The sequence below is a fragment of the Podarcis vaucheri genome (assembly GCF_965113315.1).
Source record: "Podarcis vaucheri genome assembly, chromosome: 4".
NCBI lineage: Eukaryota > Metazoa > Chordata > Lepidosauria > Squamata > Lacertidae > Podarcis > Podarcis vaucheri.
In genome coordinates this window covers 59,995,758-60,008,822 of record NC_138762.1, presented here as the reverse complement: position 1 = coordinate 60,008,822, position 13,065 = coordinate 59,995,758, and the positions used below count along the sequence as shown (strand labels likewise).

General features: G+C 42.9%; 1 protein-coding gene across 1 annotated transcript; it reads right to left on the bottom strand.

Moving 5' to 3' along the window:
* Positions 1 to 3,331: 3,331 nt before the first annotated feature.
* Positions 3,332 to 12,862, bottom strand: FUNDC1 (FUN14 domain containing 1). The gene is made up of 5 exons (XM_082221369.1): positions 12,460 to 12,862; positions 8,551 to 8,707; positions 6,102 to 6,177; positions 4,811 to 4,939; positions 3,332 to 3,947 (listed from the first exon to the last, which is right to left on the bottom strand). The coding sequence occupies exons 1-5, from the start codon at positions 12,488 to 12,490 to the stop codon at positions 3,870 to 3,872; spliced, it is 471 nt and encodes a 156-aa protein (XP_082077495.1). The 5' UTR covers positions 12,491 to 12,862; the 3' UTR covers positions 3,332 to 3,869.
* Between the last annotated feature and the right edge of the window lie 203 nt (positions 12,863 to 13,065).

Below are 13,065 nucleotides of genomic sequence, written 5' to 3'. Positions count from 1 at the left end.
TATTAATACAATAGATTTTCTATCTGCAGTCAGAATGAGTGATTTCTACACAGTCCATAGCCCAATTAAACTAGTACTTGGCACTCTGTCAGTTTAATCCCATCGGCTTCAATTGGGCTAAAGCAACTTAAATCCAAGTACTTCCTTCACATGTGGATCAAGTGGTAAATGTGGTAATCTGAATGACCCAAGATTAGAAAAAACAAAAAGCAGCTGTGCTCAGAGGCCAATATCTGGTAACCAGATTTGCTTCACTGATTCGGAAACATGATGGTTGTCTTATTTCTTTGAATGCTTCTTTCTCAAAATCATTGCTCAATGTAAGAAACGCCTTAGAATGTCAGCACCTTTCCTCATTGAAAAAATACAGGCAAGTTTGTCAGGAAATGGAAATGTCTTACTTGATAAATCTAAACTTTTCAAAATGGCGCAGTTAACATGTAATTTCTAAGAGATGAAGACGGATTTCCAAAAGATGCAAAATATCACGGGAAGATGGAAGTTCTTTCCCTTCCAACCCTAAAAATCTTGGAACATGACACAACAGATGCATCCTTCCACTTTAACAGATATTGTCACAACCACCAAGAGAACAGCTATCTACTGAAAGATTTACAGCTAAAATGCAGGATTGTACAGCAGCCTTTCATACCTTCAGTTGGGAACATTAGTATGGACAGATGGCGAAGGTGGAGTAGCCCATCAGGAATCCATTTCTCTGCTTTGATGCATACAAGTCAAGGCAGCTACTACTCCAGAAGATGAAAGAATGTGGAATTCAGATGTGTGTGTGCATGTGTGCGTGTGTTTCACCATCAGTCGGCCTGGATAGTGCAGCAGCTAAGTACTGGGTTCAAACAAGTTCAAATCCCTGCACAATAATACTCAGCAGGTGGTCTGCAGCCATGGACTCATCACTGCTGAACTGAGCTCCTCAGGGCAATAAATGAATGTTAATTAAAAGATTACAGAATTCTCTCCATTTGAAGCTCATTGAAGAATACTGATCAACCTAGTCCGGGTGCTTCATTAACTAGCGGTAGTACTAACTGCCTATTTGCTCTTTATAAGGATTTCCAAATTCAACTTCCTCTCCAAGAAACCATATCCCAATTTTTGGGATATTGCAGTTATAAAGCAAAATCCTATCTTCTGTTCCTGCAAGGCCAGGCTCCTGGGATTTCATAACTTGTATTTTGAAATATTTCATTTGATTGCAATTGATAGTTTAGAAGTATTTATTCAAGGGGTGATGGTGTACACTTCCATAGGTTTTCAGTAACTAGAAAAACCCAAGCATTTATTAATCAACTATCTTTTTGTGGTGTAGGTCCATCATAAAATATTACCTTTACATGTTTTGTAATTTTTAATATTTGGGAGCTGAACTAACATTCCAAGTTCTTAAGAAATAAGAGCCCTGCTGATCAAGCCAAAGGTTGATCTATTCTAGTACTCTGTTTTAACAGTGGCAAACCAGATGCCTATGGGATACCTGCAAGCCAATATTAACCAGAGGAGTAATGTGATGCAAGAATGAAAGGGCTATCACCCCTAAAGTCTTAACTTGCTGAGAAACTGAAGAGGGATGTTATCTTATGAGGGAGAAGGATAGCATATTAAGTGTTTAGAGCAAGGGAATGTCTGTTGCCTTTCAGATGTTTTTGGACTACAACACCTATCATCCATTGCTAATGTTGGTTGCAGCTGATAGTAAATAAGAGTCCAGCAATTGGAGGGATATAGAATCATAGAATTGTAGAGTTGGAAGGGACCTTGAGGACCAGCTAGTCCAGGCATCCCCAACCTGCGGCCCTCCAGATGTTTTGGCCTACAACTCCCATGAGCCCTAACAGGACCAGTGGTCAGGGATGATGGGAACTGTAGTCCAAAACATCTGGAGGGCCAAAGGTTGGGGGTACCTGAACTAGTCCAACCCCGTGCAATGCAGGAACATGCAGCTGTCCCATATGGGGATGAAACCTGCAACCTTGGCCTTATCAGCACTGTGCTCTAACCAATTGAGCTATCCAGGTTCCTATCATGAGTTCCAACCATTGGTTTGGTGGGGAGAAAGGATGATGGCACAAATTTTCTCCTCTGAGTATTTTAAAATCATTATCCAATATCCCAATAGAAATAACTGCAAGACAGTTGGAATGAGCAGAGGAAGAGGAGAAAGAGCTGAATTCTCATCAGCATCACAATGATACTGCAGGCCAAAATAAATTAATCAAGTCTGTAGACTAGAGAAACCAGAGAGAGAAAAGGTGGCCAAGAACTGAGTCCTGAGGGACGGTAACAGAGACAAGAACTGGGAAAACAACGTTATATTATTCTAAAGTATTTGCTAATGTATTGCAAGACAGAAGCAAATGCAAGAAAGGACCAGTAAACCCCAAAGAACCAAAAAATGAAGAGTGCCCAGCAAAAGTGGCATATGAAACTGGAAAACTTTTAAGCAAAGGCATCAGATTGTTTTTCTTTTTTCTTTTCATCTTCACAAGAACTGTAACTCAATGGCAGCACTAGAATAGAGAATGGGGCAGTACCCTTTAATATCACTGTGAGCTGGAGAGTAGACTTAAAAAATAATAATTTGGCCTGTAGCTTGCTCTGTACAAGTCCTTTGGCAGAAGATTCTTGGTTTGTTGCAAGCTTGCACTCTCAACCATTTCATGTCCTCTTGGATTCTTGAACTACAGCTTCCCAAAATTAACAGCTAATCCTTATTTAGCTTCTGAGAGTTAAAAAGGAGTGTGTGATTTGGAGCTCTTGGGTCCCCCTGCTGAAGCTAAATGCCCACAGAGATGCAGGGGAGAAGCCAATTCTTACATACACAAAACACAGTTTTACCTGCATCCTTGGTCACCGGTCCATTTACTGCATCTTTGCTTGCAAGTCCATTATATGTCCTTTTGTATTCTGAACACTTGCTCCTTGTCTTCCCAGTATATTGGCAGCAGTTTCCAACACCACTTGTCCTGACCAAGCCACCTTTATAAGAATGCTCCCTCACTGTACTGCACCCGAGAAAGTAAACTGTACAGCCTGGTTGCAGACACCCCAGTCCTCAACCCTCTTTCATATATATTTCTCCACTGGACACTTGTTTGCATCTTGAAGCTGTTCCTGGAGCAATCCTAAAAGCTGCTACCATTAAAATGTTTCCTGGAAATGGGTCATTCCTCCAATTTGCTTATAAACGATCCTCTGTTCCTCTGATTTTTACATTTGCTATTGCCCACAATCTGCTTGTGTGATTGATGATGGAACCACATCAAGTTGATACAACATATGAAAACACACAAAAGCAAAGATCAGACATTGATTGATCTTCACTCTTTAATAGGTTCACAATTGCCTGTTACTTCATCTTTGCAAAAAGGTATTACAGATGTATACAGTATTTTTATTGCAGTGGTTTCTACAGAAGATGGCTAGTTCTGCGCTTGAAGCACAATATACACATTTAGTCATAGGCATAATTAAACACAGCATGGGATTGTCTTAAACAATAATAAAAATATATCCCTAAAATTGGGGAAAAAAGATGTAGAGCCAAAAGATAGCTTATTAAATATGCTGAATTCTGCATGGAGATACAATAATAAAAATCATGACAAAAGTTAGCCAGTTCTTGTTCCTTCAGGAATGCTATGCAACACACTGTAGATTTTTCAGCAAACCTGTTTCAGCAAGCTTAAGGAGGCAAAAGCCTAAAATGCAAAATACTCAAGATTTGTCTGGCAAATCCATCCATCTTGCTCTGGAGTGATTAGAGAGCGACTCAGACTGCCTCACTTAAGAACTGTGTGTTGCTACCCTTCTTCATTATCATGGTTAAGCCAGCAGGAAGAGAAATGTCCTTAAGATGCAAGGCCCAACAAGAAGCCGCCGACAAACCCGCCAGATACAACTATGTTCTGTTTAAGGAATTCTGTTGTCTGAAAAGGAAAGAGAGTTCACTATAGACTGTGGAAATGGCATTACAGCAAAAATAAAAAAATCATTTTTAAAATAAACAAATACTTTTTGCACTCGGATAACCACCAGAGTTATGGAGTACTGTAACTCTACGTAGAGCTTTGTTAGTTGTGGAAAGATTGTTCATTGCTTTAAAAAGGAACTATCTACCTTAGTCTTGTGTAGAAGGCATCTGCAACCACCCGGTGACATTTCAAATGCTTTAAAATGTTTTATCATAAATACTTTAAATAATGAACCCCTAAATAAAAATTCCAGAGGAATAGTCTGTTGCAAGAAAATCTGCAGTCCTTAGGCACCTTTAAAAGGCTAACAAATGTATTGTGGCATACAGTTTTGTGCATTTGATGCACCAGAATTTATGCCAAAGTACATTTTTTTAGTTTTTTAAGGTGGCATTTGTTCTCAAATAAAAACCTATTTCTAAGGAAATATAATTGTTTCATGGATACAGACATCTGACTCTTTAAGGGCCAATGGAAGATTGAATAAATAAAATATGCTATAGAACCAGTCAAAAGGCCTCCAGGCACCAAACAGTCAAACATTCAAGTCAGGCAATATACCCAAGTGAAGGACTCTTCCCATGGGGAGTGGGGACTGCATTCCCTCCCTTCTTGCTGAAGTCCAGGGTAAAGCAAAGGCCATCTGGGGCACAGCACTTGAAGTGTGCAGCCCAAAGCTTTACTCAGAACCCCTTTTCCTGGAGACAAGGGTCATCTAACATACCATAGGTTGTTAAGATACGGAACATCTTGAAACCCAACATCACATCAAGGCTGCAGCAAAATCAATATTTAAAAGCAAGTAAGACATGCTTTACCTCCTCAATCAATGTGTTGATTTCAGGAGCTGCCTTGTTTGCTCGTTTTTTGAGTTGCTTCTTTGCTTTGTTTACATCTTTTTCAACCCTTTTCCAGTCAACCTGTACATAGCCACTATGACTAGCAATCTAGGAAAAATAAAAGACAGACATCTGAAGACCTAGAGCAAAAAAAAATTCTCAATGCATTTAAGGAAATGAACTCATTTAGGAAACTATTATCTGCTAAAAATAGGTCACCTTCCACATTTTTTAACAACATAATCCCCCTAGACTGTATATATCTTTAAACTTTTAATTTTAAGATAAATCAGCAGAGAGACGGCAATAAATATTTAAAGGCTAGAATAGTATTTATGGGCATGCCACTTAAAACCTATCAGTTTGTTTATAGAATCTATTTTTGGCTTACAGTCATAATGTCTTTAATGGTATATTTACATACGGGAATCCTAATCCTTGCTGAAGGCCAGCTTGCAGCGTGGGGGGAGGAGGCATTTAGGAAGGGGTGGAAGTGTGGCTCCACTTGCAAGGAAAAGCTGTACTAGTTGGATGGTCCATCCACACTGGAGGCCCTTGGTACATCCACCCAGAGCTCAACAGGCACAGAAGTACCACCAGCAGTGAGACTCATTCAGCAGCATTCTGGGGCATATCATATTGCCCTGGAATGCTGAATCCAAAGTCTTCTCTCTTCCTTGTCAGTCTCCTTAACTGAGCCAGCCTGAAACTCATTCCCAACACTGGGGGTAGGGATTAAAACTATCAGTGAGGGGAACACCCCCCTCCCCAATAACAAAAAATGCCTTCCATGTTCCACCCTGGCCAGAGCAAATAGCACTTTCCACTTATGATTGCTATGTTATATTTTACAAAATAGCCCCCTCAATGTCTCATACTTAAATAAGAGACATGAAAACTCTTGATGCTAGATGTTACAAGGTAACTATGTTCATGTTGTGTAGTCATATTTACAAAATGAGCATAATGGTATTTTCACAGAGACTTTAATTTTTAAAGTGTGCGTGTGTAAATGAGATAAGATAGACTGAACGACACTTCATCAACCCAAACGCTAACGTTTTATTATGGGCACTTTGTGGTTCTTCTCACATGGATTTTAGCAGAGCTGCACCAGCATGAGGAGATCTGGGAAATACCTTCCAGGGACCACTTTATGCAAAACCATTCAGCTGTTGTTACAGCCTCCACTTCCCTTTCTGTTTACTGAGCAGTTAACTTGCCTATATTCAAATCATAGCACTTTCTAAATAATTAAAAGTCTGCATACTTGTAGCAAGAGAAAGCCGCCGCCTACTGCAGTTGCTGCAAGTTTTCCAACCTTCTGGAATAAAAATCCTGCACACCTTGGAGGAACGGGAGAAAAAAAGGAAAAGACAAATTAACAGTGCAATCTTATACACGTCTACTCAGAACTAAGGACCTCCAAGTTCAATAGGGTTTATTCCTAGGAAAGTGTTATTGGATTACAGTCTGAGTTGTCAAACTGTGCATACTTACTGGGCTCACAACATATTTACTTTCAAGTAAATGTGCAAACGGCGTTCCGTGTGCGGCTCTGGCTCGCCAGAGCAGCGATGTCACGCTGGCCACGTGACCCGGACGTGTCCCCGGACAGCGCTGGCCCCCGGCCAATAAATGTGAGATGGGCGCACAAACCCCACAGTCTGTCAAGACTGGCCCGTTCGGGCAGGGGTACCTTTACCTTTACTTTAAATGTGCACAGGAGAATAGGCAATGAGGATAATCTGATAATTGGTTACTGTGTTCCAGAATTCTCATTCTCGTGCTCAAGATTGTGCATTTTGAAACTCCCTAACTGAATACTGTTGGCAAGTGTAGAATCTCATGGGATAAGAAATATGCAGGAACTCTCATTATTCTCATTCGCAACCCAGACAGAGCAACATGAGACTAACAACACAACAAGAGATATGATTTAGTGGGCTTTGCAAAATGAGGCTAGAATCTACTTTCCTGAATAAATAAGCCTACATGACATTACTGCATGCAATCAGTTACAATGGTACCTTGGGTCACAGACGCTTCAGGTTACAGATTCCGCTAACCCAGAAATAGTACCTCAGGTTAAGAACTTTGCTTCAGGATGAGAACAGAAATTGTGTGGCGGCAGCGCGAGGCCCCATTAGCTAAAGTGGTGTCTCAGGTTAAGAACAGTTTCAGGTTAAGAATGGACCTCCAGAACGAATTGCATTCTTAATGCGAGGTACCACTGTACTTGATAGTTAACTTCTATAGGTGGATCCTGTTGATCAAACTAATCTGTAATAAAGATGCTGATGGATATAAACTGCATTGTCATAATATAATTTACACCACTATTTTGAATACTTTCTTTTTAGGTCCCTTAGCGCTGTGGAACTTGTGAAGATTATTTTTTCTACCTAGTCAATCCCTAATATCTAGCTCTATTTTATTTTGCATTCCGAACAGCAACATTACAGTGCCACAGGAGGGTGGTTTCACTTTACCAACCCACTTTTATTTCCAAATCTTTTAATGAAACTGAAGTTACCGTATTTTTCGCCCCATAAGATGCACTTTTCCCCCTCCAAAAATGAAGGGGAAATGTGCCTGCGTCTTATGGGGCGAATGTAGGCTTTCGCTGAAGCCTGGAGAGCGAGGGGGGTCGGTGCGCACCAACCCCTCTCGCTCTCCAGGCTTCAGGAAGCTCTGCGCAACCCTCGGGAGACCGGCTCCGAGGGTTGCGCAGAGCTGCCTGCAGTCCTGGGATCAGCGCAGCTTTGCGCGGCCACCGGGAGGCGAAGCTCCGCCCCGCTCCCGGTGGCCGCGCAGAGCTGCCTGCAGTCCTGGGACCAGCGCAGCTCTGCGCTGCCATCCGGAGCGGGGTGCTAAGTCCCGCCCCGCTCCGGATGGCGGCGCAGAGCTGCCTGCCATCCCGGGATCAGCACAGCTCTGCCCATCGCCAGCCCCACAAGCTCGGGGGACAGCGGGGAGGCAGAGCGTGCCTTCCCACTGTTCCCCGACCTGGTTCTTCCAGCCCCGCACCTGGGGGGGGGGAAATAAAATTTTTTTTCTTTATTTCCCCCCAAAAAACTAGGTGCGTCCTATGGGCTGGAGCATCCTATGGGGCGCAGAATACGGTAATTAAATAAATACTGAACTACAATACCTCATTTGTAAGCATTTGTAGGTTTAAGGTGTAAATGTAAAAGTATGAAGTCACACTCAGAGTAGGTCCATTGAAATCAATGGTCTAAACCAGGCTTCCTCAACCTCGGCCCTCCAGATGTTTTGAGACTACAATTCCTATCATCCCTGATGACTGGTCCTGCTACCTAGGGATCATGGGAGTTGTAGGCCAAAAACATCTGGAGGGCCGAGGTTGAGGAAGCCTGGATTAAAGTAACTTCAGTCCATTCATTTCACTGGTCCCAGTCCAATTCAACTGACATTGAATATCACCCATTATCTTTAGTCACAGTTAAAAACGCCAACTATTCAAATCCAGTCTCATAATCAAATTGTGCCATCCCTGCCCTATCTTAAAAAAAAAAAAAGATAGCAATTTTTTCTCCAATATATTTTGAAAACTGCTTATAAGAATGTTTGAAACCTCTTTTACTAGTTCAGTGTGATCTCAGAAATGCAAAACTTATATCACTTTAAAAATACTTTCAGAAGAAAATTGTTCTATTAAAAACACACTACAGTATTTAAAAACAATTGGTTCTCACCAGCCTGATACGCCACCCATTACAATCTGAGTAGCGACGGAATACTTTTCTACAATAGGTCCAGAATTCCTGCCAAACACTCGGTTCCACCAATGATGGCGCCTTGCATATTCTGTTAAATCCAGTACTTCATATGAATCCTCATCACTGTCATGCTCTTTAAAAGAGAAATTCATAGTTAGTTTCCCTCTACACTTTTAAAAAAAGAGTAAATGCGTTGCAGCTCTCAGCAATGCTAATTCACAAACATATGCCTGATGAAAGTGATTTAACTGAACACACTAATAATCCAGCTGTTCAGGAAGATCAAGCTATATAAAAACAACTGGGAGATATTACTCTAATTATTTATATTAATCTCCTTCCACATAAATCCCGTGGCAGTGTACAAATTATAAGAACAGCAGCTTTTTAAAACAAAAAATATGAGAAGGTGAGTTTAAAAACAATACGAATTGGACACCAATGGCAGGGACCCATTCATATAGCTGGGAAAGCTTGAAAAAACAAAAATGTTTTCAGTTGTCTCTGGAAAGTGGAGAGAGTGGCTGTATGCTGTTCCACAGAACAGGAGCAGTCATAATAAAGCCCTGTTCCAATGATGTCCACTCGCTTGCACCACAGGACTTCTGGTTTCTCTTTTCCTTTTCCCTCCTCCAGTCCCTTGCAAGCTCCCCAAATCTGTTCTAGAGGGTCCCCCACCCTCTGCAGATTTTGGGGGGTGCCTATGGGGCTGCAGGGGGCAGGAGAGGAAGGAAAAGCCCTGTTGTACAAGTAGATGCCTCCTCACACTATGCAGGATCTCACTTACTGCATTTTCTTAATTATATGAATATTGATAAAGATAAAAAGGCTATACATTCTAATGTACAATTTGAGAGTACTATGGAAAGGCAACAAAACTTCTAGATTTCTAAGCTTATTAGATAACGGGTCCCATTCAGTTTAAGAAGTATATAGCATATGCATATATATGTTGTGGATATAAAATGTTTGCTTATGTGGCACTAATCTGAGAACACTCTCTCAGGAATCCACAAAGCAGAATACTAGCAAGTCAACTAAGGCAACAGTACTGTAAATATTTCAGATAGCACCCTTCATTTTCTGCAGTGTGATATATGTGTTTCAGTGACATGCAATCATTGAACATATCCTACCATTAGACTCCATGGCCATTCCAAGGCCTTGACCTGCAGGTTTACCTCCAGTTCCCCTCTGTACACATTAAACACACATGCATACAAAAATAGGCACATCCCTGCAGTGTTACCAAAATGCAGAGATGGCAACAACAACCAAAGTACTCAGAAGAAGTTCCATGCAAGAAAGAAAGGGAAACCAAAGGCACACAGACACATAAGCTACTACTGTAGCCAGATTTTCACGTTCTTTCAATAGTTGTTCCGTAAAAAAATTGAAAAAGGAAAGCCAAGACACTCACAATTTTTAAGATCAGGCAATCATGTCATGGATTGGTGGAGCATTAAGTCTGTATTTTGTACTTCAACATAATGGGAGAATACTCAAAAGAGATTTCACAGCAAAGAAAATCAAAAGAGCTAGGATGAAAATGAACACTAGCCTTCATTTCCTGTGCAGTAAATCTGTCAAACGTGATCCCTAAGAATGTAAGTTTTTAGGGTCATTAGGTGAAGGAAACCAATGACATTCTGTCGGAGCTCAAAATCCCCATAACTTATAATGTCATGGGTTTAGTGGGAGCCCTAAATTATCTATGCTTTCCAGTGTCATTCACAGCTGACATTTCCTCAACACCTACCTAAAATATTTAAAATTATAAATAAAATAATTCTCCCTAAGGCATTCGAAGTGTAAATAACACTAACCTCAGTTATGCAAAATTAAAGCAATGACAAGCCAAAGAGCTGCAAGGCAGCCAAAGGGAGCAACTTTCAATCTCTGAATAAAGGGGAGTGGAGTGGCATCACACATGGCAAGTGGCTGAGGACTCATTTCTCATTTTGAGCCATGGAGGACATTTCCTCTACTAATACCCAAACCCCAGGTGTGGATTCCCTGCCTGCCCATGTGGGCAAGACCAGCAAAGACAATGCATCGACTTTCTTGCCATCAGTATGGGAATACTCATGCAGCCTGGGTAGCCAACATGGTGCCTTCAAGGTGTTGTTGGGACTACAGCTCTCATCATTCCTCTCATCCTGCTGGCTGGGGCTGGAGGGAGCTAGAGTACAACCATGTCTGGAGGGCACCAAGTTGGCTTCTCCTATCATACAACAAAAAGACTATGTAAATTCAGGTAAATGTCGTATGGAGCTGGAAGCGCAGGCAGTTACATCAAGGATGGAAGAGATGAAACGTAAAATAAAAGACAGCCGTTAACACATACCCAGAACATCTTGCATGCAACATTACTTAATCTGGAATAACTACAACCATTCATTAACACGGATTAGAAAACACACACCTCACCCACAAGAACAAATGGTGCGAGCAGAAGAATCTATCCTTTTAAATTCTTTACTATTCTGACTTCATATTAATACCTACATAAAATATGCCAAGTGATAACTGTTCCACATGTAGCCATCTTCTCTCTGTATGTGACACCTTAGCCACTGCACAGGCTTACCCTAAGAGTCATTTCACTCATGGTAGAGCAACAAACCCGAGTTTGCCAGCCAATCTCTTCTCTCAGACAGGCACACCTGCATGATATATATGCTTTTTGGAGCCTGTCTATCCCAGCCACGCTTTAAATTTTTAGGGGACTCATAAGGTGAAAGAATAGCCGTACAGCTAAAAGCAGTAATCTGAAAACTAGACTAGGGGACGGAGTGGATAGGGTGACAAAAGAGCAACTGTATTTTTGCTTCCTCAGAGAAACCAAACCCTCTCCCTCTTAATTTCGCCAGCAAATACACTGCATTGTTGCACTATCCTGGATCACAAGGTAGCCTTCCATTGTTAATTTTTTGTGTTAAATCTCAATCGGAGTCAAAGTCTGAGTCAAAACAATCAGAGTCTCGCAACACCGTGAAAACCAACTAATGTATTAATTATACCGTAAGTTTTTGCGGACTCAAGCCCACATGGATGCATCTAACAAAGTGGGCTTGAGACCATGAAAGTTTATGCTGTAATAAATACACCAGTTAGTGTTTTTAAGGCGTCATGAGGCTTTGACTGAAGTAAATTAGTGCTGGATGAACCTACCAAAAGCTAATACTCCTTACTCTAAGCCACAGAGCCTCCAGGGTCAGCAGCATGCATCTGAATGATAGCAGCTGGGAAGCTGACAGCAGGAAATGGCTCTGCTTGTTAGAATCATAGAATTGTTGAGCTGGAAGGGACCCTAAGGGTCATCCAGTCCAACCCACTGTGAGCTCCCTATGGGCATCTGGGTAGCCACTGATCCTAAACAAGGTGAATTTTTTTAATCTGACCCAGCAGGCTTCTTATTATGGCCAACCCTCAGCACACTTATTAAATAAGTGAGAACCACTGAGCAGAGAGCCTTACTTCCGAAAAAGCCTGATTAGGTTGGGACTGCGAGAAAATGTCCTGGCTGGAGGAGGCCCCTAAGCGCCCTGACCCTCGCCGCCTCTAATACATTTGTACCCCCTCACCCTCCGCCCCCTTGGGCAAGGGGTCTGAGCAAGCCCCGCCTACTCTGGAGCCGCGCGCATCCAGCCAGGCCGCCCCAGCCCCACGGATTGCGGGTGGGCGAAAGAGCAGGGCAGGATTGAGAGAGAGAAGCCCGGGAAGAGGCGGGCGAGTGGGGCTTCCAAGTCGAGACGACTGACCAGCTCCTCCATCAACCGGCTCCGTCTCTCTGCGCAAGGCAGGCCATCTCCGCTCTGGGAGGCTCGAGCGCCATGGAAACTGCGCCAGGCGGCCCTGGAGGAAGCCGGGCTCTCAACTGACCTGAGGCGGAGCGAGCTCTCCGAGACGCCATATTAGCAACTGGGGAGGACGGGCGGACGGGGCGGGGGGGGGAGAGAGAGAGAGGCAGCCGCAACTGCTCCGCCCACTCGCCGCTCTACAACATTCCACCCCCGCCCCCCCCCTCAGGGAAGAAAAAAAATCGAGGGCTCCGGCAGCAGCGCATGCGCGACCCGAGGAGGAAACCAGTAAAAGCGTTTTTGTAAGACTCCTTTCGGGGCCCCCGGCTGTCATGGAGTCGCGTCACCGCAGAAGCTACTCGCGCGGGGTTATGGGAGTTGTGGTTTTGAGTTCCCTCTTCCTCAAGCGAAACGGATAGAGTGTGCCGAGGAAGAGGGCCTGCCCGGAGAACCGGAGCATCCGGGTTCCTTGGGCGCTGTGGAAGCGAAGCGCTGCGCAGCCGCCCCATGTTTCTGGAGCGCGCAGAGCAGCGCAAATCTCCCTGAATCCGAAACGTTTGTAGAACGCTGTGTTGCCACAGACTCGTTTACTGGGTGAAACTGCAAAATACAAGTGAAAACCAATTACAGTAGAAGCAGCAAGATCAAGTCTTCGGGCCATTCACCATCCCTTCTAACCCAGTGCTTT

Bases quoted from the DNA above. Each gene is read 5' to 3' on its own strand.
- FUNDC1 (XM_082221369.1), bottom strand. From the start codon at position 12,490: ATGGCGTCTCGGAGAGCTCGCTCCGCCTCAG. The intron at 4,940-6,101 runs GTATGCAGACTT...TATTTTTCCTAG, and splicing joins GCGGCTTTCTCTTGCTACAA to ATTGCTAGTCATAGTGGCTA. The intron at 3,948-4,810 runs GTAAAGCATGTC...TTTCCTTTTCAG, and splicing joins TCAACACATTGATTGAGGAG to ACAACAGAATTCCTTAAACA.